At 39.8% G+C, this 26898-nt stretch overlaps 1 protein-coding gene across 3 annotated transcripts in view; it reads right to left on the reverse strand.

Annotated features, from left to right (window-relative positions):
* SLC7A11 (solute carrier family 7 member 11) overlaps nucleotides 1-26898 on the reverse strand; it is a 209666-nt gene that overhangs the window by 52233 nt on the left and 130535 nt on the right. The window contains exon 12 of one of the 3 annotated variants that reach the window (XM_061142360.1): nucleotides 17002-17066. The exons of 1 other annotated variant lie outside the window; for it this stretch is intronic. In XM_061142360.1, coding sequence (XP_060998343.1) covers nucleotides 17017-17066 — 50 coding nt within the window. In that variant the 3' untranslated portion in view covers nucleotides 17002-17016. Of the gene's footprint in view, nucleotides 1-17001; nucleotides 17067-25563; nucleotides 26065-26898 lie in introns of those variants that run through there. One more of the 3 variants, XM_061142361.1, reaches the window with a different exon arrangement.

A 26898-nucleotide genomic window follows, 5' to 3' on the forward strand; every position in this document is an offset into this window, starting at 1 on the left:
TTTCATTCAGAAGCCAGGACAAATCAAAAACTTTTATCAGGCATTGTGGGGCTTGAAAAATATATTATCATCCCTTGAAATGACTGTAATGCTTTAAATATTTCCAAAGTTTAACGAAAGCATGCAAGTCTTTGATAGGTCAAGAGTCAAATAATAGTCCCTACTTGATAATGATATTTAGAAAACACAAATGGTTCCTAGACAGCTAGGCTCATTGATACATTAAATAAACTTGGAATTTTGTTGCTAAGGAAAAAATAGGAGTGGCTATTTTGGGAAAGTCTCAGTCTCTGCCTACTCTCCTATAGGATCAGAAGGAGAAAAGAAAAACATGCCCAAGGTTCAAGGTATCCTCTGACTGATAAGAAATTTTACACCATTTTTATATTAGTAGATTAAGTAAAGCAAGGCCATGAGGTCATAGCCTGTGGGTTAATTATCACAAGGTTAGTGAGAATATTCAATTACCAATGACAAATATAGCCTATAAAGGTAAGTGAATAAATACAATTTCCTCACATATATGTTTTATAAGCCTTGCTTACAACCATGGCTTGCAGTTCAAAAGGTTACATTTTAAGGGAAAGCAATAGAACCTTTGTAGTTAATAGCTGAATGTGAAAGGAGAGTTTCTACTCTTCTTGGTAAAAGATAGAAGAAGGCAAATCCACAACGATAAATTGCTGAATCCCCAAGGATGCAAACTGAATAAGGCCTTTGTGCTTCTTGGGCAATACTTTAACAAACTTGGAGTCAGTGGAGATTATTTACTAGCCCACTTTTATTCCCTCAAAAACTTTTTCATCAACTGTTATAACATATATTTTAATTTTAACTTTAATCCTTTTCTTGTTAAAATTAAAACATATGTTATAACAGTTGTGCTTCTATGATTCTTAATTCTCATTAGCAGATAGTGGTGCTGCTAGTTGCTTTTCTATAAACCTTGAGGAAGCCCCAGATTGTCTTTATACTGTTCCCCTTGATGTTTCCAAAACGTGAGATATTAGAGGCTGAGCTGCAACTGTCTTGGTCAGATGCTCTGCCCTCATCTTTCCGTTCTTCAGCACTTAATTCCCAGATACTGAATAACCTTGACCACTTGAGTATCAGCATAAAATTTTCTTCCCATCTTTGATAGCACTGCTTCTAGCATGACCTGACTTCACCATTCCCCTGGCCAGGGTCAAGAAACAGGTTAAATGCAAACAGCTAACAAGATTCCCAGTAAGATGAAGATGAGAAGATTCATCAGCAACGAGTCTGATGCTGCCTACCAAGGTTCAGAAATAATAATCCAAAACTCAACATCTTCCCACAAAAGAAATCTGTCAGCATTTATCCTGGCCCCCCTTGAGGTCGACAAAAGTCCATCTAGACAAAGCTATGGTTTCTCCAGTGGTCATGTACACATGTGAAAGCCGGATCATAAAGAAGGTTGAGCACCAAAAAACTGATGCTTTCAAACTGTGGTGCTGGAGAAGACTCTCAAGAGTCCCTTCGACAGCAAGGAGATCAATCAATCCTAAAGGAAATCAACCCTTAATATTCATTGGAAGGACTGATGCCGAAGCAGAAGCTCCAGTACTTTGGCCACCTGATGCGAAGACCTGAATATTGGAAAAGACTCTGATGCTGAGAAAGACTGAGGGCAGGAGGAGAAGGGAGCGACAGAGGAATGAGACGGCTGAATGGCATCATCGATTCAATGGACCTGAGTTTGAGCAAACTCTGGGAAGATAGTGAAGGACAGGAAAGCCTGGTGTGTTGCTGTCCATGGGGTCACAAAGAGTCGGACATGACTGAGGGGCTGAACAACAAAAACAACCTTGTGGTCTGCAGTTACAGTTGAAGACAAACTTATTTTGTGATGTATCTTTCCTGACTCTAGCTAGAGCTTTTCCATGTCCATATGGACCTCTAAGCTCTAGGAGATGGCTATATAGTCTTGGTCTATTAAGAGACCTGACCCTCAAAGAGAGGATCACAAAGCTTGGTGCCACTATTCTGTTTGAAGTAACCACCGAGCCTCTCCACCATCAACCCCACGACTACTCTCGTGAGCAACATCACAGCCATGCAAGGCGAAAAATCACACACATTAGCCAAGTCTTTTTAATTCATTAGTGCATCAACTGTCTCCCTGCAGAAGCACTGTCTCTCTTCTCAGACCCTCATGACACAACATGGAATGTTAATATCCAAGAGATTATCTGCATGCCTATGTATTAAAACAAACTACTATCATTAGCTAGTAGCACAGAACAAGGCACAGAGGAGAGGAACATACATCTCTTTTGACAGAATAATACAACAATTAAAATCACATTTAACAATATACCTTTCTTTTAGAGTATTCATCACTGTCATGTGTTTACATTTATGGGTTTGATTGTTGACTATATGCCTGTCTCCCCACTAACTCTTTACTCTTTGAGAGCAAAACAAAACAACAACAACAAGAAAATTCTGGTTTATTCATCATTGAATTGTGTGTGTGGGCTCAATCAAGCCCGACCCTTTGCAACCCCACAGACTGTATATAGCCCATCAGGCTCCTCTGACAATGTAATTTTCCAAGCAAGAATACTGGAGTGGGTTGCCATTTCCTTCTCCAAGGGATCTTCCCGACCTAGCATCTCCTCTGTCTCCTGCGCTGGCAGGAGGATTCTATACCACTAGCGCCAGCTGGGAAGTTCCAACTTAATACCATGCCAAGGCTTCCCAAGTAACTCAGTGGTAAAGAATCCGCCTGCCAATGCAGGAGACACAGGAGACACAGGTTCGATCCCTTGGTCATAAAGATCCCTTGGAAGAAGAAAACAACCCACTCCGGTATTCTTGCCTGGACAATTCCACAGACAGAGTAGTCTGGTGGGTTACAGTCCATGGGGTCACAAATAGGGAGACACAACTGAGCAACTGAGCACAATATCAGGGCCAGCATACAAGAGGCACTTATATGAACTTGAACTTACTTTCTCTAGTAACATCTGAGCCTGTACTAGATTAATAATTCACTCTCCTTTTTAGGTGAGGTACATTGGGTCTTGAAAAAAAAAAAAGTACCTTGCAAAGAGAGACTTCTCTACAAACATGAAATAAACTTGATTACAAACATGAATTTTCTAACGTGTGGGCAGACACTCAGGCATGTCTGATTCTTTGTGACCACATGGACAGTGGCCTACCAGGCTCCTCTGTCCATGGGATTCTTCAGGCAAGAATTCTGGAGTGGGGTGTCATTTCCTCCTCCACAGAACCTTCCTGATCCAGGGATTGAACCTGACTCTCTTAGTTCTTCTACATTGGCAGGCGGATTCTTTGCCACTAGTGACACTTGGGAAGTCCAACTTTTCTAATATCAAATACTAAACAGAAAATGTTCCCCCAAATTCCTGAAGAGAATGTAATATTTGAGTTTAGTAATTTTTAATATCATCTCTCAAGAAAAGCCAACAGCATGATTTATAATTCTTGCAGTTAAATGATTCCACCAGAAGTCAAGGCACTGTGATTCACAAACTCAAGATATTCACTGCTTTGACTCAATTCAAGTTAAAAACAAATAAGCAGATATATCTTCAACTGCAACCTGGAATATCTGAAGGAGATCTAGAGGATGTAATAATTTCTTCCATATAGAGTTTTAAGAGGAGTTGGATTTCAAGGTTATATTCTCTGCAAAGCACTGGGTTATAAGCACCATGTTCTGTGGTATAAAAAACCACAGACTAGTGAAGGGCAGTGTTGACAATGATTTACAAATCCATAATGCCATCCTCCATAGATGAATATCTTACTTCTAGAAAGCAGGACTAAAAGTTTTCCTTTAGGGAGAAATGAATCTTTTCTGAATATATATTACAATTTGCTATAGTAAAATAACAACCTGTTGATCAAACCCCCAAAAGTTCTACACCACAGGTAAGAGCCTCCATCAGTGCCATTCAAATGTGCCCCAGGGACAGATGGTGGTCTAGAAATTTCTACCAGTCCACAGTGATATGAATTCAGAAATTAGTCATGAACACTAAGAGCCATATAATAATTTGATATTGGCATGCCACCCAAGCACACAATCAGTGCATTCTACAAACATATTAGAATGTGACTGCATGAAAATTAAATATACAATAAGAACTACAACAACAAAATAGTTCTTTATCACAGATGGTTTAAGAAGATTTGACCTAAATGGTTTCACTTGTAAAGTTTTCAAAAAAATTTTAACAGTTGCTTAAAATAACCAATAGAAAATTCTCATTAATGAAATTAGATAAAACTTTGTTTGAATAAACTTATCGAGGCATCTGCTAGGATTATTTATACAATGTGTCTAAAAGTAACCAAATGAAATTACTTATTTTAGTGAATGTTATGAAATAGAGTGATGTTAATGCCAGGTTGATTCATTGTAAGGTATTGTTTCTGATAGTAGAATTGTCCATTCAAGCCAAATAAAACAATACATTATCATAATATGATCAATGAAATTTACTTGCACTTGAAAAAAATAAAGTTTATTTTTTTTTACTGTGCAACTCTTCTTACACATAAACTGCCTTCAAAAAAGGATGAGGAATGTTTTGTGAGAGAGAGGTGAGTATTTGGGAAGAGATGTCTAAGCATGATTTTTTGGAATGAAATTTGAAAGTTGCATGATGTCTTTAATTTTCATAAAATATATACTTTCCAGTAATGATTTACAGAGTAAGAGGGAAAAGGACAGTAGTAGTTGGAAACACAAGATAGCACTGAACTTGCTTCAAGGTTGACAGATACCAAAACAAACAACAGAAAGAAGAAATTTGGAAAGTGGAGCCAGTTACACCAACTTTACATATAGGAGGATGTTTGTCAGTGTCTTCTCAAAAATACACAGAAATTGAACTCAGAAGTTCAATAAGCCTTAAATTATCATTTAACATGAGATGAAGTCAGGCAACTCCAAACCGTGATTTGATTAGTCCCTAAAGCATTTGTACTGACCTAATTCTCCCAGTGGTTCTGGCTTAAGGCACTATAAGCAATACTGAACAAGGGTTCATACTGAGCTCTTAGGTGATAACCTGCAAAAGGTTCCCTTCCACAGAGTCCAGTTCTGATTAAAGAGTCACGTGTTATGTATCTTGCAGTCATGTATTATGTTCCTGTCATAAATTCTCCAGAGAGTGACAGGAGGGATAATATCCAAATAAGTTCCTTGCTCTTCATGTGACAGCATGATTAAAGATCCTCATATTTGACATTGGTCAGAGGAAGCTCACAAAGTGAGCTAGCCTAGTGGGCTACAGTCCATGGGGTCGCAGAGAGTTGGACACGACTAAGAAACTTAAACTTTGAGTTTACTTTCTACACTTTGACTTGACTTTGCTTTCTACACTTGACTAAACTTTTCCATTTATTTCATTTAGTGAAATAAAATTTTATATGTAAATATAATACAATGAGAAATAACTTTTCCATTAAAATGACTCAGCTCTTTGTCAAGAAATGTACCATCTTAAAAGTTTTCCCTAGAAAAACTTAAAAGTTTTCCCTAGAGCAGATTTTCTGCAGGTGCCTATAAAAGTCTTGGAAAAGCTATGACCAACCTAGATAGCATATTAAAAAGCAGAGACATTACTTTGCCAATAAAGGTCCATCTAGTCAAAGTTATGGTTTTTCCAGAAGTCACGTATGAATGTGAGAGTTGGACTATAAAGAAAGCTGTGTGCTGAAGAAGATGCTTTTGAACTGTGGTGTTGGAGACGAGTCCCTTGAACTTCAAGGAGATCAAACCAGCCAATCCTAAAGGAAATCAGTCCTTTGGAAGGACTGATGCTGAAGCTCCAATACTTTGGCCACCTGATGCAAAGAAATGACTCATTGGAAAAGACCCTGGTGCTGGGAAAGATTGAAGGTGCGGGGAGAAGGGGATGACAGAGGATGATATGGTTGGACAGCATCACCAACTCAATGGACATGGGTTTAAGTAAACTCCGGGAGTTGGTGATGGACAGGGAAGCCTGGCATATTGCAGTCCATGGGGTCAAAAAGAGTCAGACACAACTGAGTGACTGAACTAAACCAAAGTCTTCACAAATTATCATCTCTGGTATATATTAAGATATAATGTAATATAAGGGCTTCCCAGGTGGCCCAGTTATAAAGAATATGCCTGGAAATGCAGGAGACACAAGAAACACGGTTTCAGTCCCTGGGTCAGGAAGATCCCCTGGAAAAGGAAATGGCAACCCACTCCAGTAATCCTGCTTGGAAAATCCCACAGACAGAGGAGCCTGGTGGGCTATAGTCCATGGGGTCACAAAGAGCTGAACACGACTGAGTACACACACAGAATGTAATATAAAGCCATAACATATAATAATGTATATTATATATAGTATATAGGCAAGTCAAAGAGTTATTACAATTTAATTAAAAATCTGAACAGGCATCTTCTGCTTTGGTGGGAGTGTCAGATACACAAGATAAATCATATGGAAAAGTAAACCTGGCAGGTAGAAGGCAACTTTTAGGGGGGAATATGGGTCAAAGGAGCTTCCCTGGTGGCTCAGACGGTAAAGAATCTACCTGCAATGCGGCAGACCTAGGTTCCATCCCTGGGTTGGGAAGATCCCCTGGAGGCGGACACAGCAACCTACTCCAGTATTCTTGCCTGGAGAATCCCTATGAACAGAGGAGCCTGGCGGGCTACAGTCCATGGGTTCCCAAAGTCAGACATGACTGAGCACATATAGCACATATGGGTCAAAGAGTTTAATAGCTTTATCTTTGCCTCTCCATTACCAATTCCCCCTTTATATCTGGCAAGTATAAGGGCTTAAAACGTGGCACCTGAGGAACGTTATTTTATAAAACCGCAGGTTGCCTTTAAACCTATAGTATTAATATCCAACAGAAAACCTCAAAAAACCTATACCTGAAGATTATGCATTAGTTTTCCTGCCAAGCCACAGTTCTGGAAACAAACCTTGGAATTTGGAAGGCAATCTTCATAGAATCTGCCAAACATGGAAAAACACATACATCTGTTGGCACCAGCTGGAAAGATGGAGCTCACTCAAACCAAGGACTTAAGGAATCTACGTGGGTTTCTGATGAAAGAGAGAGAGAACTGTCTGTCTGGAATAGGTCACGTGTCTAGGTCCTGTGACAGCTGGAAAGGAAGCCCAATAAGTACTACTTCAAACTGTTTCTGAGAAGAATGGGACAGGATGTTGATGAGGGGCAGCCTGCGGGTTCAATTCCCCACCACTTTATATTATTCTAATTAATTGGTGGTGATCAGTTTGGCTTTCAAAAGGGAAAAAACTGTCAACGTCTAGAGAAAGTGAAGTCAAAGTGTAAGTCGCTTAGTCATGTCCACCTCTTTGCAACCCCATGGACTGTAACCCACCAGGCTCGTTTGTCCATGGAATTCTCCAGGCAAGAACACTGGAGTGGGTAGCCATTCCCTTCTCTAGGGAATCTCCCCAATCCACAGATCCAACCCGGGTCTCCTGCATTGGCAGCCACATTCTTTACCATATCTCAGCTACCTGGGAAGTTTGTGACTTTTAATTTATGCTCTTCTTATTTTTCTAAACCCAGTACTCTGTTTAACATTGTGCTGTTTCTAGAGCATGCCCTGTTGAACTGTGGTTAAACTGAACTGAACACATGCTAAATCTCTGAGAAAAAGATGAGGTTTTCGTCATTCTAAACATCCATCATGCTGAAGACTCTTAAATCTAGTAGATCACTTTACATAATGGGAGTTTTAAATCAAAATTCTATTTTGGGAACTGTCATTAATATTTTTCTACAGGCCCACTTCTACAAAGACATTCTTTAGTTTATACTGGAGCCCAGTCAGTTTATGAAGCTTATGTTGGAGTGGAGTCAAATTCTCCCACACTCTTCCTGCATTTCTTTGTATAATGACCCCCATTCCCCAAACTCAATCTCTGCTGTTAATTTCCTGAGGATTGTATAGAATGCCGCCTAAATGAGAAACATCAGTTTTAAGGATGTAGGCAATGCCTTAATTGATCAGATAAACATGGTCCATTTAGTTTTGCTTTAACTCAGACTTCAAAGTACCAAGCTGTATGTTTGCTCCATTTTGGCAGAAGCAAAAAGCCTGAAACTCTTCAGGAGGTAAGGAAGCAGTGGAAATTAGGCATCTGCCCAACATCTAGGATAAAGAATAAACACTTAGAATCCCTTTTAATTTCTCCTTTGAACTGAAGAGAGAAGGACTCATGAGAATACTTGAAGACAGGAAAAGTACAGTTTTCAAGACCATGAAGTGAACCCATTTGATAGCAGAGGATGTGCTCTCAGGACCACAGAATACTGGTCTTTCCTCATTAAAGTCCCGCCATCCCAATCAAGATATAACGTAGGCTCTAAAATCTGCACTCTTCCACCTGTGTGCATTTGCCTGCTGTTGTTTAATTGTTCTTAGCCAAGAATTCTGGCCTAGGCTTGGAGAATTCCAAGGATTGGATAGTCCATGGGGTCGCAAAGAGTCGGACACAACTGAGCAACTTTCACCTTTTCAGGCAAGAATACTGGAGTGGGTTGCCCTTTCCTGCCCAGGGGATCTTCCTGACCCAGGGATTGAACCTGAGTCTCCTTCACTGCAGGCAGATTCTTTACCACTCAGTCACCAAGGAAGCCTGGACTTGCCTGGGGAGAATTTATATATGCCTTTTTGAACTTCTAATAGAGTCTCCCCTTTGAGTAACCATTTAAAAGAAGATTAAATTTAATTAGGCTGTATCTTTTTCCTGTGACATGCTGCCTTCAAAGCCCACTTTATTACATCCTTCTACCCCAGCAGCGTACTAATGCTGGCTGACACAGGGCACCTTCAAGATGTAGGAGGAAGGACAGAGATATTTACACACTCACTTTATCCTCTGGGAGTATATTGGAAAGGGCAAACATGTGACATCTATGCCAGTCCAGCAACATACCTGAGTAATTACTGCTCAGGGACCAACTGACAGGCAGGAGGAGTCATCTGATACCCCCTCTCCCCGACCTCAGCCACCTGCCCCAGGTAGGAGCTCAGAGCCACCTTGGGTTCTATCATCCATTTACACCCTATCTATTTCTTTTCTAATGCTCTATCATTCTCTGAATTTATTAACAACAACTGCACTTCAGTAGTAGTTGTGTGAACTCACTTAAGGAGAAGCATCTGTTTTATCCCGAAACCTAGGCATGATATAATTTATAAACTTTTCAGCCTCATTCACTCTTAAGATGGTGTTTACACATTTACTGTAAATAGTATTTATTCAAACAAAGGCAGTGTCAATGTTTTAAAGGGATTCATGGGAAGCAAGTAACTCACCTGCTGTCTAGTAATTAGTAAACCACTTGGAAATCATTCCATGTAAGATTCAGAATTTTAATTTTTAATAGGGTAAACTATTGAGAAAAGAGAAAGACATATGATAAAAAGAACTAAGCATTAAAAAAGGTAAAAGTCAGTATCTTCAAGGTGGTATTAAGAATCCATTCCTCTTAAGGGGGAAAAGCAATGCAGCTGCTTTAGAAGCCTTCGATTCTGTCACCATTGTTGGGAAACATAGACGAATACGGTTTTCTCATTTCATAATCATGTTTTGCTTTAACCAGGACACTATGGCATTTTACCAGCCTTTCTCTACCCAGCCACATTTTTTACAAAGATGAAGAAGAAAGAAAACCAACAATTTTTAAAGCAATTCCTTCTTCATTTTGGTGTGTTTTTCAGCCACGCTGGAGCATCTCTGTGACCCTGGCTGTGGGCTTGCTGTTCACTTCTCTGGCCTCTAAGGCTCCCCCACTGCTTGGACAGGGGGAGGCAGAAGGTTTGTTTGTGATTTTTCAGTTTCTGCTTTTTCACGGGCATGACAGTGCACAGCAGTCTAGCCTATCCTTTCATTTTTCACTGGTGTGGAGGTGCATAGTCACTTAGCAAAAGAAACCACTGTCGGCTAAAGGCAGCAAAGAGGGAAAAAAAGGAGTTGGCCAGCCTGGCCTTTCTCTGGGGCCTGAAACTGCCTGAAGTTAATTGCTTGCATAAGAAGAAGAACTGGTGGTGCTGTAATTGAATTTTTATGGAAATAAACAGGTGGCAGATTTACTATAGCTGTGGGGATAGTAGGGGGCGAAATGCTGTAGCCACATTAACCTGTTTAATTTAATAGCTTCAGTACTCATAGGGAAAAAAAAAGAGGCAATGTTGCTTCTGGTGTCAGTTGGATGCCAAATGTAAATAACTACAATTACCCTAGCAAGCCCATGTGGTTGAGCCAGAAAAGGGCATTGTGCCAGTTTCCACTCGGTTTTCATGTTTATTAATTAAGCTTCTGGAAGTTTCAAAATAAGAGTTTTAACTCACCAAGAACCCTGGAGAAAGAGGAAAAGGAAAGAGTTTGACAAAGAAGAAACAGACTGACAGACAGATGGACAGACAGACAAAAGCTGTGCTTACATTAAAGGCACAACACTCTTTGACCAGGAGGTTTTACCGAGTCGCCACTACCTGGCACTTGAAGGATAAACTAAAGGCTAACTTTGCACTATGCTTCCCCCCAGTGGTCAAGTTTTGGAAATGCATTTTTCTAGTCAGGAAAGAAAAATGGGACCATCTGAAATACATGAAGAACACCATTAGCTTCTTAATGTATGGAACCCGACGCTTACTTTTAAGCAGAATAATAAAAAGGGAGGTTTGCATTTAAATTGTTGCCGATTTGCAAATATAAAATGTATATATTTCTTACATCAAGGATTGAAACACATTCTAAAGAAAAAATATTAAGGGTTAGAAGAGACAGATCATATACTAACTATCTAGGAGGCACACCTCCAGCATTGTGAACAGAAAGGTAAAAAAACAAGGGTTTTCTCTGCCAGATTTCCCAAGCTTGGGAAATTTCCTAGATCAGCAGTTTAAATATAAAGCAGAGGTTTCTAAGGACTGTAAAAGACACGCAAGATATGGGGATAAGAGGAAACTGGAGTATCAGAAAGTCACTAGGTAAATGAGAAATGCTTTATACTTTATTTGAATCAATAGATCAAATACTTAGTCACCGACATTATTAGAACCAGAGGATCTGAGTGAAACTTTACCATTATTTTTACTATTTTAGAGTAAGCTTGCAGAAATGACAGGGCCTCCTTAGGTACTCTCCTTTTCCATCAGTTTTATTTCTTAAGCCCATAAACCTTTAACGAATCATGGCTAGGTGCATTGTACTGTACTCACCACATCCCGGGGGGGACCAGCACCTTATCTGCTGACGTCCTTCAGGGCACATTCTCGGGCTTTTCTCTTATTATGCTGCATTTCTCCACATCTCTGGCCTCACTCCCCATCTACAGACCAGTGACCCCCATATTTATGATTTACTTCAACACCAAACTTGTTCTCTTTCAACCTTGTGTCTAATTTTTCACTCAACATCTTTACATAAATCTGTCACACCCCTCAATCGCTACAGGTCCAAGAATGAACCTATCACTGCCCCCATTTTATTATCCTTCAGTGATGTATGGATAGACATATTTTCCAGTGCGTCCAGATTATAGTGAAACAAATGAGCCCAAAACGAGACCCACTCCAGTCAGCTCAGATTAGACAGATAGATAGATACAGGCTTCCCTGGTGGCTCAGTGGTAAAGAATCCACCTGCAATGCAGGAGACGCAGGAGACTCGGGTTCAATCTCTAGGTCGGGAAGATCCCCTGGTGGAGGGCATGACAACCCACTCCAGAATTCTAGCCTGGAAAATTCCATGGAAAGGGAAGCCTGGGAAGCTACAGTCCACTGGGTTGCAAAGAGCTGGACATGACTGAAGCGACTGAGCATGCACAGATATACAGAGATAGAGAAATATTTTCTGCTATACCAGCTAGAAATATGAAAGTATTGTTTTATGTTTCCTACTGCTGGGTGCCCAATATTCAATCCATCATCAACAGCCCATCACCAATCCTATTAATAGCACTTCCTAGAATATCTCATAAATTCACCACTTGATTTCTACGTCCATACCACAGACGCTCACTGGGATTGCTGCAACAGTTCAGTGATATCCTACCACTCTCTGTTCAGACCCCTACGGCAGTCAATGAAGTCTTTTAAATATCTGATCATGACATTGTGTCTACTAATAACCATGCACTTGACTTCATGGATAGTCGGGTAAGAGCAAATCCGGCAAGTTTTGTCCCCTGTCTACACTGCAGCCTCCTCTCTTATCACTTTGCCCTACACACTCATCACTCTAGCCACACTGTCCTTCATTCCGTTCCCCAAACACACACTTCTCTCCTGCTGTCTGTGGTGTTAGCTCCCCCTGCCCCGATTTTGCAAAGCTATTAACACCACCTACCTCTGCTCCCGAGGACATCTAAGTGTAACTTACTAAAGAAGGACTTCCTTACCTTTCCTGCTCCCTCCTCCAAAATCCCTCTGAACACACATACACACAAAGGGCTCCCCTGTAACACAAGCACTTAGAATTATCTTGAGCAATAATTGCTCAATTATAATGAGCAATGCTCAGTTATCTTGAGCACCAAAATATCCGTGCCACAAAAGAAAGACTCGTCAGGATTTGCTCATCAATGTACCCCTGACATCTAGCACAGAGCATGAGTCCTGATTGGTACTAAATAAATGTGTGTTCAATGGACAATTGGGTATAATTTATAATCCCTCAATGTATCTCCATGTCTTCTAAGCCTGTACATCTTCTAGACAGGCCTAAAAAGAGACATGTAAAGAATCATCAACTCTCCATCTTTCATGATGATGTTTCATTTTCATGATTTAACTCTGGATGCAATATCACTTTGGACTTTAGTTCTCTGGTAGCTAGGAGCAACTCCATAAGAGTGGCATTTCCAATTGTAATAGCCCTAGATATGGTACAGGCACCCAGCGGGGGTTCCCGCCAGTTGCTTAAGAGACCTATTCCAGAGACCTATTCCAGGTAGTCAGAAAAATAATCAGAAGACTAGACCACCTAGAGTCACGCGCCAATCAAAACTCAATTCATAATCTGGAGTACAATTTGCTGTTCTGATCAATAGATCACAGCAGTTTTCTCAGTCTCCAGGAATTAGGTAACTCAGCATCAGGGTTTAACAATATCCCAAAGCCGTTTCTTTCCCTTTCCCAGGGCATGTTTAGGATATAGACGTTTACTGTACGGAATTTGCAGCTCCTTTCTATTCTAGTCACATGTAGATAATACCTAGCATGAAATGTCTGTGTAGCCAGATTCTAGGAAGTGTTTGTATCAGCATGACCTGAAATGCAAGCAGTCTATTTTTGTCACAAAGTCGAAACAATAATATTTGGTACCTGAAAATGTTTATGTGAACGCTGACCCCTGAAAGCACATTACCCTCAGAATATAATACCGCTATTCTTAATGTTTGCTAGATCACTGGTATAAAAGAGCCATAGTTCTTTGGAATTCACTTTCCAAAATGACAGCATCTCCTAGCCATTCTGAATAAATCCACGACAAAAAATAGGTAACCAAATTAAGAGCTCTATAGGAAATAGCCACAGACCCTTTGGTGAAGGCAAGAAATGCTAGGAGTGATAGTATTGCAGTCTATCATCAAGGAATTATGATTATGGAGACAAATCTAAGAATTGGGTGAAAATGGGAAACTCCCTGTAATGATAGTCCATGTCAGACCTGTACTTCCTAGTTATAGAATGTTTTCCATAATGCAAATCAAGGACTAAGGTACCATCTCCTATTTCAATCCAGGGACCCGATGATCCACCAACCATGACCAAAGATTCCTGTAATTCACAACATTCTGACCGATGAGCTTGCCCTGCTGCGCATTATGGTAAGCCAAAACAATTTCACCTTTGAATGTTGTCACGTGACCTCGGATGCCCTACAAGAGTCTCCTCCTCATCTCTATCAAGGAAACAATTTCAACTGAAGCATCAGTCACCAGCATCCTCTGCCTAGAAAGAGCCACAGCACAGACTCTTTTCAAAACTGGTGTCATTACCCTCACCAGCACATTTCTTAAGATCTTTTTCAGAGCCTCTTGGAGGACAAATTAGAGTGAATGTAATTTGTATATGATTACTTTACCCCAGAGTCACTTGCCAACCTTCTCTGTGTTATTTAAGGGATTTCCAGAATCTCAGCTTCACCAACCTAGCCATCCCCTGAATCCAGATTATAGTCAAGCAAATGCTCCAAAGATCAAACACATGCCTGCCAGCACAGACTGACACAATCATTTCTTTGAAAAACTATGCTTTACCTCTTCAACGGTAATCACTCATATTAGTTGCCGTTTTTCTCACATGTAGCCCCAAGTTTGGTCAAAAACTTTGTCAAAAAAACATAAAAGGATAAAACTTCTTCAGTCAGGTTTTACAATGCAATCAACTCCCCTGGGACATGTTGATTGGAAATTTGGGGATAACAGGAGGTCTGTAAGTTGGAACTCCCTTGCAAAGTCAGCCCCAGAGAAAAACCAATACAGTCTCCAAGCAAGAAGAGACGGCCCTATCAAACAAGGCAGAAGTACTTCTGAAATCCCAAGAACAGTCATGTGCTGGTAAATGAACAACCAACTCCAGCAAAAGGGGGAGAGGGACTCCAAAACTGCAGCACCACAGTTGGCATCAAGTTGTCCACGAGGCCACAGAGAACAGAGCTGGGAAAAAGTAAATGCAACTGTCCCACATAATCCCATGGACAGAGGAGTCTGACGGGCTACAGTCTGTGGGGTTACAAGAGCCAGAAACGACTGAGCATCTAAACCACCATCACCACCAGCCACAAAGAGCCGGCCCCAAGAGACCACTGAAGCACAGGGAAAAGGCTAGGGGTTCATGGCATTGTGAGTCTTTAGAATCAGACAACATGGTCCAATTCTGACCGGTGCTTTCACTTCCATATAAAAAGACCAGCAGGATATTAAGTTAATTGGTATTATGATTCAGCAACCATATCAAACCCGAGTTTCATTTTCAAGTGCATGGAAGTTGAAAGAAGCTGAGAGAATGGAGAGACTCTTTGAGCATTGTTAGAATTCCTGAGATTCAGCCTTTGCCACAATCAAGAATTTAAGGGGAGAAATTTATCATTTACCTTTTCCAGCTAGTCAGTGTTCTCAAAACATTCCTGGTATCCCTATAATCTTTTATTTTAGCTGGTTAGTAACAGCGGCAATATGGTTTCCCTAAAGCCTTTCCTTGAACAGACGTTTCATTCCAAGGGAGTCTTTCATTCCAGAGGACAAAGGCTGTGTTTAATTAGCTCTTCACCACTGCATGTGACGAGCTGCCAGGGTCCTTGTCTCCGAAGACAAATGGGATTCATCGGTTTCAGGCACCATTTGCTAATAAGCCCCACACCCTCACTCTACACTCCACTCCCCCAAAGGCTCCATTCCATTAAACCCATTCCCAAGTACCATTATTTGTTATCAGTGAGGTCTTTTAAGTCAAAGGGACATAAACCAAATATGCTTCAATGAAGGAACAGAAGACATTTACAGAAAAGATATTAATTAGCTCAAAGAATGGTGTGAAACTTGAAAAACCAGGCTCAGAAAGTAGAAAGGACCCAAAAGAGATGAGTCAACCAGAAAACACTGCAGAGAAAATGCCGAGTTTGGGATACAACAGATTTGATGGCCAGCACCATCACCTCTGCTCCAGGCTCTGTGGCTGCTGCTGCCGCCTCTGTTTATAATTTCTCCTCCATCCCCGGGCAGAACCATCCAACTGCCAAACCAAGACTGCATGCCTGTCTCTAGCTGTATCTCTTCAACCTTAAACATGAACCCTGCCTTTTACCAAAATGTGGAAATTCAAGAATTCACCCCTGAGAGAAAGAGTGCTCAGACGCTGAATGGTCCAAAACCATGACAACTGTATTCAATACATAGAAATTGTGCACTTTTATAGAATAGTTTCAAAGAACGGAGAGCAGAAAATGAGATTACAATATAGAGCAAAGTAAATGAAGAGGAAAGACGACAGAAGCTGAGGCTAATCTTTCAAGAACCTCTGCAAGAATAAAAGCGACAGTAGCTTGACAGGCAATGTAGTTTTGGAAGAAATGTTTTCTTTTCCTTTATAAGAGCTAAATGCAAGTCAATCCAAGGGATGCCTTTAAGAGGAAAAGGCTGAACATTTTAGTATTTAAGGGAATAAGAATGAGTAAAATCGGCAAAATTAATAACACATGTGTTTAGATTAACTTCCTAAAGGATGAGGATAATTCTCTCACTAAAACTGGGGGACATGAAAAAATAAATTCAGGGACATTGTGAGTCAGAGGAGCAAGTTGCAGTTGCTTACTAAATGAGTTCTCTCAGCGAGACCTGATCTGTTTACTTAAATAGGAGGTATGAGCAGTGATCAGGGCTGAAGGGATGAGGCAGCATTAGAAGTGGGCAGGGGGGTCACTGGAAACCATTTAGAAAAGCTACTATGAAAAGGAATCATAAACTAGGCTTGAATAAATTACCTACTCATGGAATTGAGGCCCACTTCCTATCTGACTGACTACAAAGCTATTACCAAACAGTCACTGAAGTTGGGCTGACAGAATTTTCCATTAGGGAAAAAAAATGTATATACTAAATCCAGCTTCCCCAGCCATGGTAACAGCCTTCAGCATGATTATACAAACAACAGACGCAGGAGAGGATGTTAGCCGCACACCCACACACATAAAAGGCACAAATACCTTCCTGTAGTCATGTTAAGTAGAAATAAAATACTGCAGAGGATGAAATGATTGTGACAGATGGCAAATAAGCCCCAAATTTCAGTGTCTGGGGCAGCTTTCTCTTTGGTTTTGCGGTTCTTTGATGGCTACTTAAAGGAACTAGAATTTAACCACCCATTGAGAGCACACGAGAGCACAGATCAGACCTTAGATTCACCTTGGTCTTCTGAGGTTTGTCCCTGTTCCACAGAATTTTCCAGATTCATTCTGCAATGACCCTCTATCAAGCCACGGAGATGGACTGCCAAAGCCCAATCTGCCTCAGGAATCTTCCTAGAAGAAAAGGATGTTTCATCAGAGGCAGTCATTCATCCTAGCCCACACCTTGCCTGCTTCTGATCTTCCACTGTTAAAAACATAACACACTGGAGGAAGATTGTGCTATATTTCACGAGTGCTCGGCGCTGCCACCGAGGGACAGTTCCATCTGTTATTTGCTCTCAGCATTGCTTACTGATAAAACAGGAAGGACAGCTTGCTGATGGGCTCTTTGAAGCAAATGGCTCCTCTCTTTCCTGCAATTAATGTTTATCAATTATTTCTACAGTAGACAGTATGTATGGTACCATGATTTCAGAATTAGTTTCAATAAATTAAGGGCCTGCATTGATTACAAGTGGAGCTCAGTTAAACGCACCTCATGGAGCTGAGTGTTGAGCGCTACCTTATGTGAAAATAGCTGCAGGAAATCAAACAATCATCAATGCTGTTTATTATCATCCCCTCCCAAGATCTTAAGATTGGATGTTCAGTTGTTGAAATTTCATTTCAGGCACAGTATACCAGAGAGTCTTATAGTTGTTTACAGAAAACAGGGTTCTAGGGCACCTCAAAATTTCAGAGACTAGGTTAGTAAGTAGCCCTTTGGTGGCAAAGGGAAATGGTTCATGAGAACAAAGCACAAATATAACTAAAGTGATTTATTTCTCCCCCAAATTACTCTGCCTTTCCAATCATATAGCATTCCTGTGGTAGAGACATGAATGTATATTTTCTGGCCTCTGCACTACGTTAAAAGAGATTTCCACAGACCTAGATTATGAATCACTTTTTCTAAACTGGAAAACATTCTTTCACCTCAACTTGTCATGCTTCCTTTATTTCTTTGGCTTAATATCTGGGACAAAATTTGTTTAGGTTTTCTTTCTAAACTAAATATTGTCCCATGTTCTATGATGATCCATCTTCTAAGAAATAGTGACTATAAAGCTGATATGAGGAGTGTCACTTTTCCAGTTTTAGACTAGGAAATGTAACTTTCCAAGCAACGCCTATTAGCTCAAAACCCAAAAAAGAAAAAAAAAAGAAATCATGATTTCTAAAGACTCCAGGTTGGAGAGAGAAGCCTTTGAACAACGTAAGAGTCATTAAAAGACTCTGAAAAGCCCAGGGAGGCAACCATCTCTTCATCCTCGTGTGAGATCAGATGAGAAATAGAACTCCTGCAAGGAGGGAGGATCAAGGGAGACAGGAACACCAAGGCTGCCGGTTAAATAGAATAATACAGTACACCACCTGAAAGCGCTACTCCTCAGCACATGTTAATAATAGAAAAATGGAAGAAAGAATTACTGGAACACGAAGAATGAAAAAGAGGTCTGAAGCACTCCCTACCATTAACAGGACGCATTTAGGAGAAACAACATTACAAAAATGCAGGCCAGGGGTTTTTCACTCTCTGTGACCATTTCACTTTAGTTCATAGTAGCTCACAGAGGACAAGATCTGTGTGGTGTGTGCTCAAGGAACCACGAGAGTAAGCTTAAAAGCTCAGCAGAGATTTGAAACCCAAAACCTATTGCTGAAAACACAACTGATTAAATCATTAAGATTAGCGGACTCCGAATTACAGCATTCTCTGTCAACTCCATCATTTACTGAGAAAGAAAATAAAGCCCCTTTGGGATGGGACACATACATGAATAAAGGCCAGAAAGAATAAAATGTCCACTGTGTTTTATTTTTATCATTAAATCTGTTACCTCCATTGTTTTCTAACTTTCCAAGTACCCTGCCATCCTTAGTCGATTGAAGCAGTATTCAAAACAGCACTGGTAGCAGATACAAACTATTCTGTATAAAACAGATAAAAAAGGTCCAACTGTATAGCACAGGAAACTATATTCACTATCCTATAATATAAAATAGATAATAAGAACCTTCTCTATAGCACAAAATCTATTCAATATTCCTTATTACCCTAAATGGAATAACAAAAACAAAAACAGAGTGGATATACGTATAACTGATTCACTCTGCTATATACCTAAAACTAACGACATTGTAAATCATCTGTGTTACAATAAAAATAAATAAAAACAAAAAATCCTGTAATAAGTCATAGAGGAAACACACACACACACACACACATAAACATATATAAACACACACACCCAACCGATCACTTTGTTGTACAACAGAAAGCAATACAACACTGTAAATCAACCTCATTCCAGTTAAAAAGAAAACAGCACTGATGAAGAAGTGATCAGAAAACACAGTTACAAAAAGACCAAGTAGAACAATTATTTTTTAAACATCTCATGATGGGATTAAACGAAATAGTTACCAGCAAGGTAATTGTTCTGTTAAAAAGAGCAGGAACATCACTGGCCTTTGTGTGATGGTTAAGAGCAATGAAATGATTTTCCTATTGAATCTAGTTATCTCTTTAGGGGGAAATTTAGATAATCCAGGAGCCACTAGAATGACTACACATTTGACAAATGTCTCTGGTAAGTTTATACTTCTCAAGACATCAGGGAGATAGAAACGTTCACAGAGGTTAGAGGAATGAATAGATTCAAGTATTCTATGATTTCTTTTTTTTTTTTTAAGGGAAGAGCATGCACTGAACCCAGAGGACAGCCTACCATGTGAAAAATTTCAGCAAGAAACAGTAACTCTGTTTTTCATAATTATGAAGAACACACAATTTAAAAAAAAGAGAATGTAATATGAGAGACTGGAGTTGAATCTATGGCAACATACATAGAACCAGAAAGATATCAGCCTTCTTTTGAGTTTTACAAACACATGTGTGAAATACTGTAGCACCATCCTTATTATAGACCTACTCATGATGATCAGCTCTAATATTATTCCCTCTGATACAGTTTAGAAAATAAGTCTCTGCAATTAGTAAATGGACTGGATCATAAGCAACTGTCTTTTGTTCCTGAATTGGCTGCTTTGATTCCTCATAGACTCAACTACTTAATATTGGGGGGAAAATGCTCGTTTTTTTTCTTTGAAAGAAATTAAGTGCCTATTGGTTGAGGACTAGAAACAGTAATGGCATCCATTGTGTTCTTTTTCAATGAAAGCTGACTGGTGTTTAAGGGTGACTAGGACAACATAAGTCACTGGCTACTAGTAACAGGTGGTTTTCTTTTGGTACAGAACTTCAAAGTTTTAAATTATTATTTTGAAATTTTCAGTTGCCTAGAAAACACAGGGAAAATGGGCAGCACAGGGCTAGTATTCAGGAAAGAGACTGTTCTTAAACAAAACAACATGATATGCGACTACAAGGAGATAGCATTATTTAAGTGTTAAAACTACCTATCATTCAAATGAGTGTTTTTATTCAAAGTAACCTCCACGAGAAGCTATTATTTCAATGATAATTTTGTTCTATTTTGAAAATGCCAGTTTTGGAATTAATTTTGTACCAGCTATGCAAGAAATCAGGCACTATAGCTTTGCATATCCCATGTTCTTTGTTCTTTAGTCACTCAGTCATGTCTGACTCTTGTGATCCCACAGATGGTGACCCACTAGGCTTCTCTGTCCACAGGATTTCCCAGGCAGGAATACTGGAGTGGGTCACCATTTCCTCCTCCAGGGGATCTTCCTGACCCAGAGACCAAACTCCAGTCTCATATCTCCTGCATTGCTTGTGAGTTCTTTACCACTGAGCCACCAGGGAAGCCTTGCACATCCTATGTAACAGCTCAAATTCCATGGCCTCCCCCCAAAATAGCAAAATAATGTTATTTACTTAGAATATTTGCTGCCTCCTCATGTCATTGACAGAGCCATACAATTAAACTGAAGAGCTTTTAGAAATTTTAAACTTGTACTGAGAACTATTAATTTCAATACAGATTCATAGGCATAAATTTTGGCATCATCATGTGCTAAACAGACCGTGTGAATGGTCATGAACCAAAACACTAATCCGCTCTGATTTCACCATTGATTTGGTTACATCAGGTACTCTGTATCACCAGACAAACATGTAGGAAGAAAAGTTGCCTACACAGTGCAGGTGAGATGTCACAAACCAGTTAAAATATTTTGGTCCTCGATTGCCACTTGATACCAGCTCAATATTAGTGCAAATTCTGCAGCCAGCTAAGGACGATCACTCACTCCTGACATTGTTGTTTACAATTTAAAGAATGATCCTGTCCCTCCACTTAGGAAGGCAAGCATTTTAGGAGCAAAACTCCTTAAATTATAATCTCCAATCGAAACAAAACCTCTCATTTCTTATCATTCTGAATAGAATTGTTGCTCCTTAAAAACTGTTGAAATATTGGCTGTTGGAGTACAGAAGCATGGCGGGTTTTTTAAAGGAAAATAAACAAAACAAGCAAATGCCAATAATATGTAGTGAAATAAAAGGACATAATTCCTGTCTTACAAATATTTATAATGTTTATATAATGGATAATGGCAATATACAGTATAATAATCCCCCCAAAGTCATCACCGCATCGCCTTCATTATTGTTTTCAATAAAACACCTTGCTTTCAAAGGGCTGGTGGGAAATGTGACTAAAAATGTTTGTAGGTTAATTGCACAGAGTACGTGTATACTGTGTGCTCTGCTAGCATAAAAGTAGTTAATATTTCCAGAGAACTTACTATGATCTGGACACTATGTTTCACCTGCAGAGAAGGCACTGCTAGCACTGTTTCAAAGAAGAGTAGGTAGGAGTTCAGAGAGGCTAATAACATGCTTTTGGTTTCATCCCTAAGAAGTTAGTAAAGCCAAAATTTAAATCGAGGTCTAACTCCAGTTTGCATTCTTACTATCTCTGAGAGTTCTGACTAATCCTAGTTGTTGAAATTTTTAGTAGGAAAACTCTCAGTCTCTTGAGGCTGAAATAAACTGTTGTAAACGACAATATCTGTCAGCTAGAGGAACACAATTTAAAACCATGTTTAAACCTGAGACTTACTTCCATGTCCTATTTATCATTTCAACAACAATTAAATAAATTTCTTTCCCTGATGGATTAACACCAGTGTGGCGTATGATATATTTGGAATCCACCACCCAGTCTCAAATGGCCAGAAAACAGCAGCTGCTTTCATGTCATTTCTAAGCAAAAGTTGAAAGCCAAAAAAATCACTGGCAAAATCCACTCTGGTGAGACTTTCAGTTCAATTTTATTCTCCCCTGAGGTTCAAACAAACTTCAGATAATCATCATGAACTTGGTGATGAACCAAACTCAGATTCAGGCTATGGCTTCTCAGAGAGTCAGCCCTTCCATTTAGACTAAGACACAGCTTCAAGTGAGGAGCCAAATGGGGTCAGATGTTCAATCGTTGGCGAAAGCCTCAGCTGTCATATTGAAACAATGTTGACAAGATGGCAGGCTTTAAATAAATCCCCTGTGGAGGCTATTGATATCATTCTTCCTTTCCTTTCCTTCTTATCCAGCCTCACTGTTTTCTGGATCACATGCCAATAATGCACAATATTTACTAAGAACAACAAGGACTATGCAACATGACAATATTTTAGCAACAGGAGTCTGTCCTAAGCACACATTATCATGGGCACTTCCTTGACTCCCCAGCCCAAGATAAAACGTGCTGCTGATATGTATATGTATATCCCTCAGAAAGCCACCACAAGCCTCAGCCCCCAGCAATTAATCCTTTTCAGTCAATTTCACTGAATAAACTGGGCACTGAGCACCACGAGTTCTTCTCTTAAATAATCCATTCTGGTAAACGCCCTAAGACTATGGATTGATTCCGGTTAGATGACATCAATCTATCTTTCTAGTAAGCGAGAAGCTGGCTTACCAACTTTGAATTAAATACCACATAAGGTTTAGAAATAGGGATCCATTAACTGTTTGAGTGGTACATTTCTCTACAATAAATTAACTTGGAATTCATCAAGCATTGCCTAAAAGTTTAGTCCAAATTATGACAACACTAAACTTTGGATTTCATGATCTTTCAACGTGCATGTACCATTATCAACTGTGGATTAAGAGCTAGTGACACTGTAAGGAAAATTAACTTCTGATACATTACTCCTCTGTTCTAAAATAATTGATCATCCTATAGATATATGAGAATAATAGGAGAAAGATATAATTTCAATAAATATAATTTGATATGAAGGTGATACTGTTTTAAATCACTAAAAATTATCTTTGCCTTTGGAATCTATATAATACATAATTTCAGCCCATATACCTTTTAGTTGGAGAAGGTAATGGCTACCCACTCCAGTATTCTTGCCTGGAGAGTTCCATGGACAGAGAAGCATGGTGGGCTACAGTCCATGGCGTCGCAAAGGGTCGGACATGACTGAGCAACTGAGCAACTAAGCGTGTGCACATGGGCACACACACACCACTTTTAGTTACAAGATTCTCACGTTGGTAGATAGATATCTCAGTAAGCTCACTGGGGTGTCCTAAACCATCAGGACATTCAGGTAAATGGCTTTATTGCAATGAAAAATTGCAAAGCTACTAAAATGAAGGTAAACATTGAGAATGTTTTAAATGGGGTCTTAGAATTACTCCATTCTTATGCTATTCATGGGAAATAGATGGGGAGACAGTGGAAGCAGTGTCAGACTTTATTTTTTTGGGCTCCAAAATCACTGCAGATAGTGACTGCAGCCATGAAAATAAAAGACGCTTACTCCTTGGAAGGAAAGTTATGACCAACCTAGACAGCATATTAAAAAGCAGAGACATTACTTTGCCAACAAAGCTCCGTGTGGTCAAGGCTATGGTTTTTCCAGTGGTCATGTATGGATGTGAGAGTTGGGCTGTGAAGAAAGCTGAGCGCCGAAAAATTGATGCTTTTGAACTGTGGTGTTGGAGAAGACTCTTGAGAGTCCCTTGGACGGCAAGGAGATCCAACCAGTCCATCCTAAAGGAGATCAGTCCTGGGTGTTCATTGGAAGGACTGATGCTGAAGCTGAAACTCCAGTACTTTGGCCACCTCATGCGAAGAGTTGACTCACTGGAAAAGACCCTGATGCTGGGAGGGATTGGGGGCAGGACAAGAAGGGGACAACAGAGGATGAGATGGCTGGATGGCATCACCAACTCGATGGGCATGAGTTTGAGTAAACTCCGGGAGTTGACGATGGACAGGGAGGCCTGGCATGCCGTGATTCATGGGGTCACAAAGAGTCGGACACGACTGAGCTACTGAACTGAACTGAACTGATGCTATTCATATTTTTAGTACTCTTGGAATATTAAAGTCGTGGATAATTTAAAAACTAGACCTTGAAGGCACCAGAAAATGATTTGATTCCATCCTTTACAAATGGATTACAATGCTTCATTCAAAGGCTACTCAAAGGTGAGAGAAGCGTGATTCCCCTGCCTGCTTTCATCACTGGTCTTTTCAGCAGTTTCTCTTGGGAAAATAAAATGGTACTGTTAAGGGAAAAACTAAAAACCATAGATCTTATCCACTTTCATTTTACAAAGGAATAAATTATACAATTATATATATATATATACATATATAATATATATAATATATATATATATATATATATATATATGGGCTTCCCTGGTAGCTCAGCTGTAAAGAATCGGCCTGCAATGAAGGAGATCCTAGTTCAATCCCAGGGTCGGGAAGATCCCCTGGAGAAGGGGATGGCAACCCACTCCAGTATTCTTGCCTGAAGAATTCCAAGGACAGAGGAGCCTGGTGGGCTGCAGTCCACAGGGTTGCAAAGGGTTGGACATGACTGAGCAACATTCACTTTCATATATAAAATACATAACCAACAAAGACCTATTGTATAGCACAAGGAACTATACTCAATACTTTGTAATGGCGGGAAAAGAATATGAAAATATATATACATATATCTCTATATATGTGTGTGTATGTGTATAACTGAATCACTTTCTGTACACCAGAAAGCTGCACAACATTGTAAATCAACTATATTTCAATTTTAAAAACTGAGGTTGAGAGAGGTGAAAAGATCAGGCCAATGTTACCCACCAAGGTAATGACCAGGTCATAGACGCAGCAACTCTTCCCACTCCTGACACTAGAACACATCAGTCCCTTTCAGGAGACAACAGTTTTGTTCATGCTCTTTTTCCTTCTGTCTGCATCACCCAGTCCTAGGTAATTATTATCCTGATATGTCCTACTCCTTTTCTCCAGCATAAATCCATGAAGCCCTTTAGGGACCCCAGGCAATTTTATTACTGTCACACCACTTACCCAAAACCAAAAGGAAACACAGGGAGAAACTGATGTCAGAGAGAAAAGCCAAAGCTAGGGGGAAACTTCCAATTCAAGATTATCCTTATCATTATCATCTTGATTATGCCATCATCTTCATCACCATCCATTAAATATACTGCACACTATGATAATACACATGTCACTTCATTTAATGACCAATCAACAAGTACTATGAAGTATATTAATAAACTGAGTGCTGAGAAAAATCAGACTGCTTTGTAATCTCCACCAGTTGCTCAGCATGTGCAATTTCTCTCAGAAAATAGATTTTACAACTCTTGAAGTCGTCTGTCATGCCTCCTGTTACTTTTTTATTACACAGATCTCTAACAAAGAGATGCATTTATAGAAAACAATCTGTAGATGACTGGTTCATGAAACTAGAAAGAAAGCCAACACCCTTCACCACAGAATCCAGCAACTAAAAGTCAGGCTGAAAGTGGAATCAACCACAGACAAACTGCAGGGGGCAGCAGCCCCAGTGACCTCTCTGTGGCTCCTGATGCTAATATCCAAGCCCTCCTTCCTGAACCTTCCATTTCCTTTGTTTTATATATCACTGCTCTCTTCTTGGCTCTTTGAAGCTTCCTTCTCAGTGCCATTGTATGGCTTTGCTGACCCTCCACAGATTTTCCTACTTCTGAGCATTTGCTCATGATTTTCTTTTCTTGCTTTCTCTCTGCTTGAACTTCTTATCTTCCGAGATTCACCTGCAACACCACTTCCTTTCTAAAGTCTTTTCTGACCATCCAGGCTGGAATGACTTGCTCTCGCCTCTTAAAAAAAAAAAAAAAAAACTTTTAGTTTTTCAAACAGATAATGCATTCACAGGGTTCAAGAGCCAAAAACATAAATAGGCATGCACCGAAGCCTCCTTTGCCTCTTCATACTGTCCAGGGAGATGGTGAAGGACAGGGAAGCCAGATGTGCTGCAGTTCACGGGGTTGCAAAGAGTCAGACACGAATCAGCAACTGAACAACAGCGACGAGTCTCCTTTATACCACTGTTTCTGTCATCCATTTTTTCCCATTGGATGATTTTTTTCTGTTTCCACAGATATATAAATAAGCAAAGACAAGTATAATTTTTGTCTGGTTTTACACAAGTGGTGGCATACAACACAGTATGTTTTGCATGTTGGGTTTTTTTTTCCCACTTAATGGGATGTTTTGGGGAGAGGATATTTTCCTACTAACATGTAGAATATGGCATCATTCTCTCATATTCTCTTTATGTGGAGTATTTTATTGCTTAGTCACTAAGTCGTGTCTGACTCTTTGCAACCCCATGGACAGGCTCCTCTGTCCACGGGATTTTCTAGGCAAGAATACTGGAGTGGGTTGCCATTTCCTTCTCCAGGGGTAGTATTTTACTGCAGAGCTATAAATAGTATATTTTACTTCTCTCTTATTGATGGAAATTTAAGGCATTTCTAACTTGCTATTTTAAGCAATGAAACAATTAATAGTCTAACAACATACTTTTACACACACATACTATTATAACTACAGAATAAACTGGAATTCTCCTATAAAAGAGTGTGAAATTTTGATAAACATTTTCAATGGTCCTGAATATTTGTGTTGTAGGAATACATACATTCTCAAGC

This window comes from Dama dama, chromosome 5, assembly GCF_033118175.1.
Source record: "Dama dama isolate Ldn47 chromosome 5, ASM3311817v1, whole genome shotgun sequence".
NCBI lineage: Eukaryota > Metazoa > Chordata > Mammalia > Artiodactyla > Cervidae > Dama > Dama dama.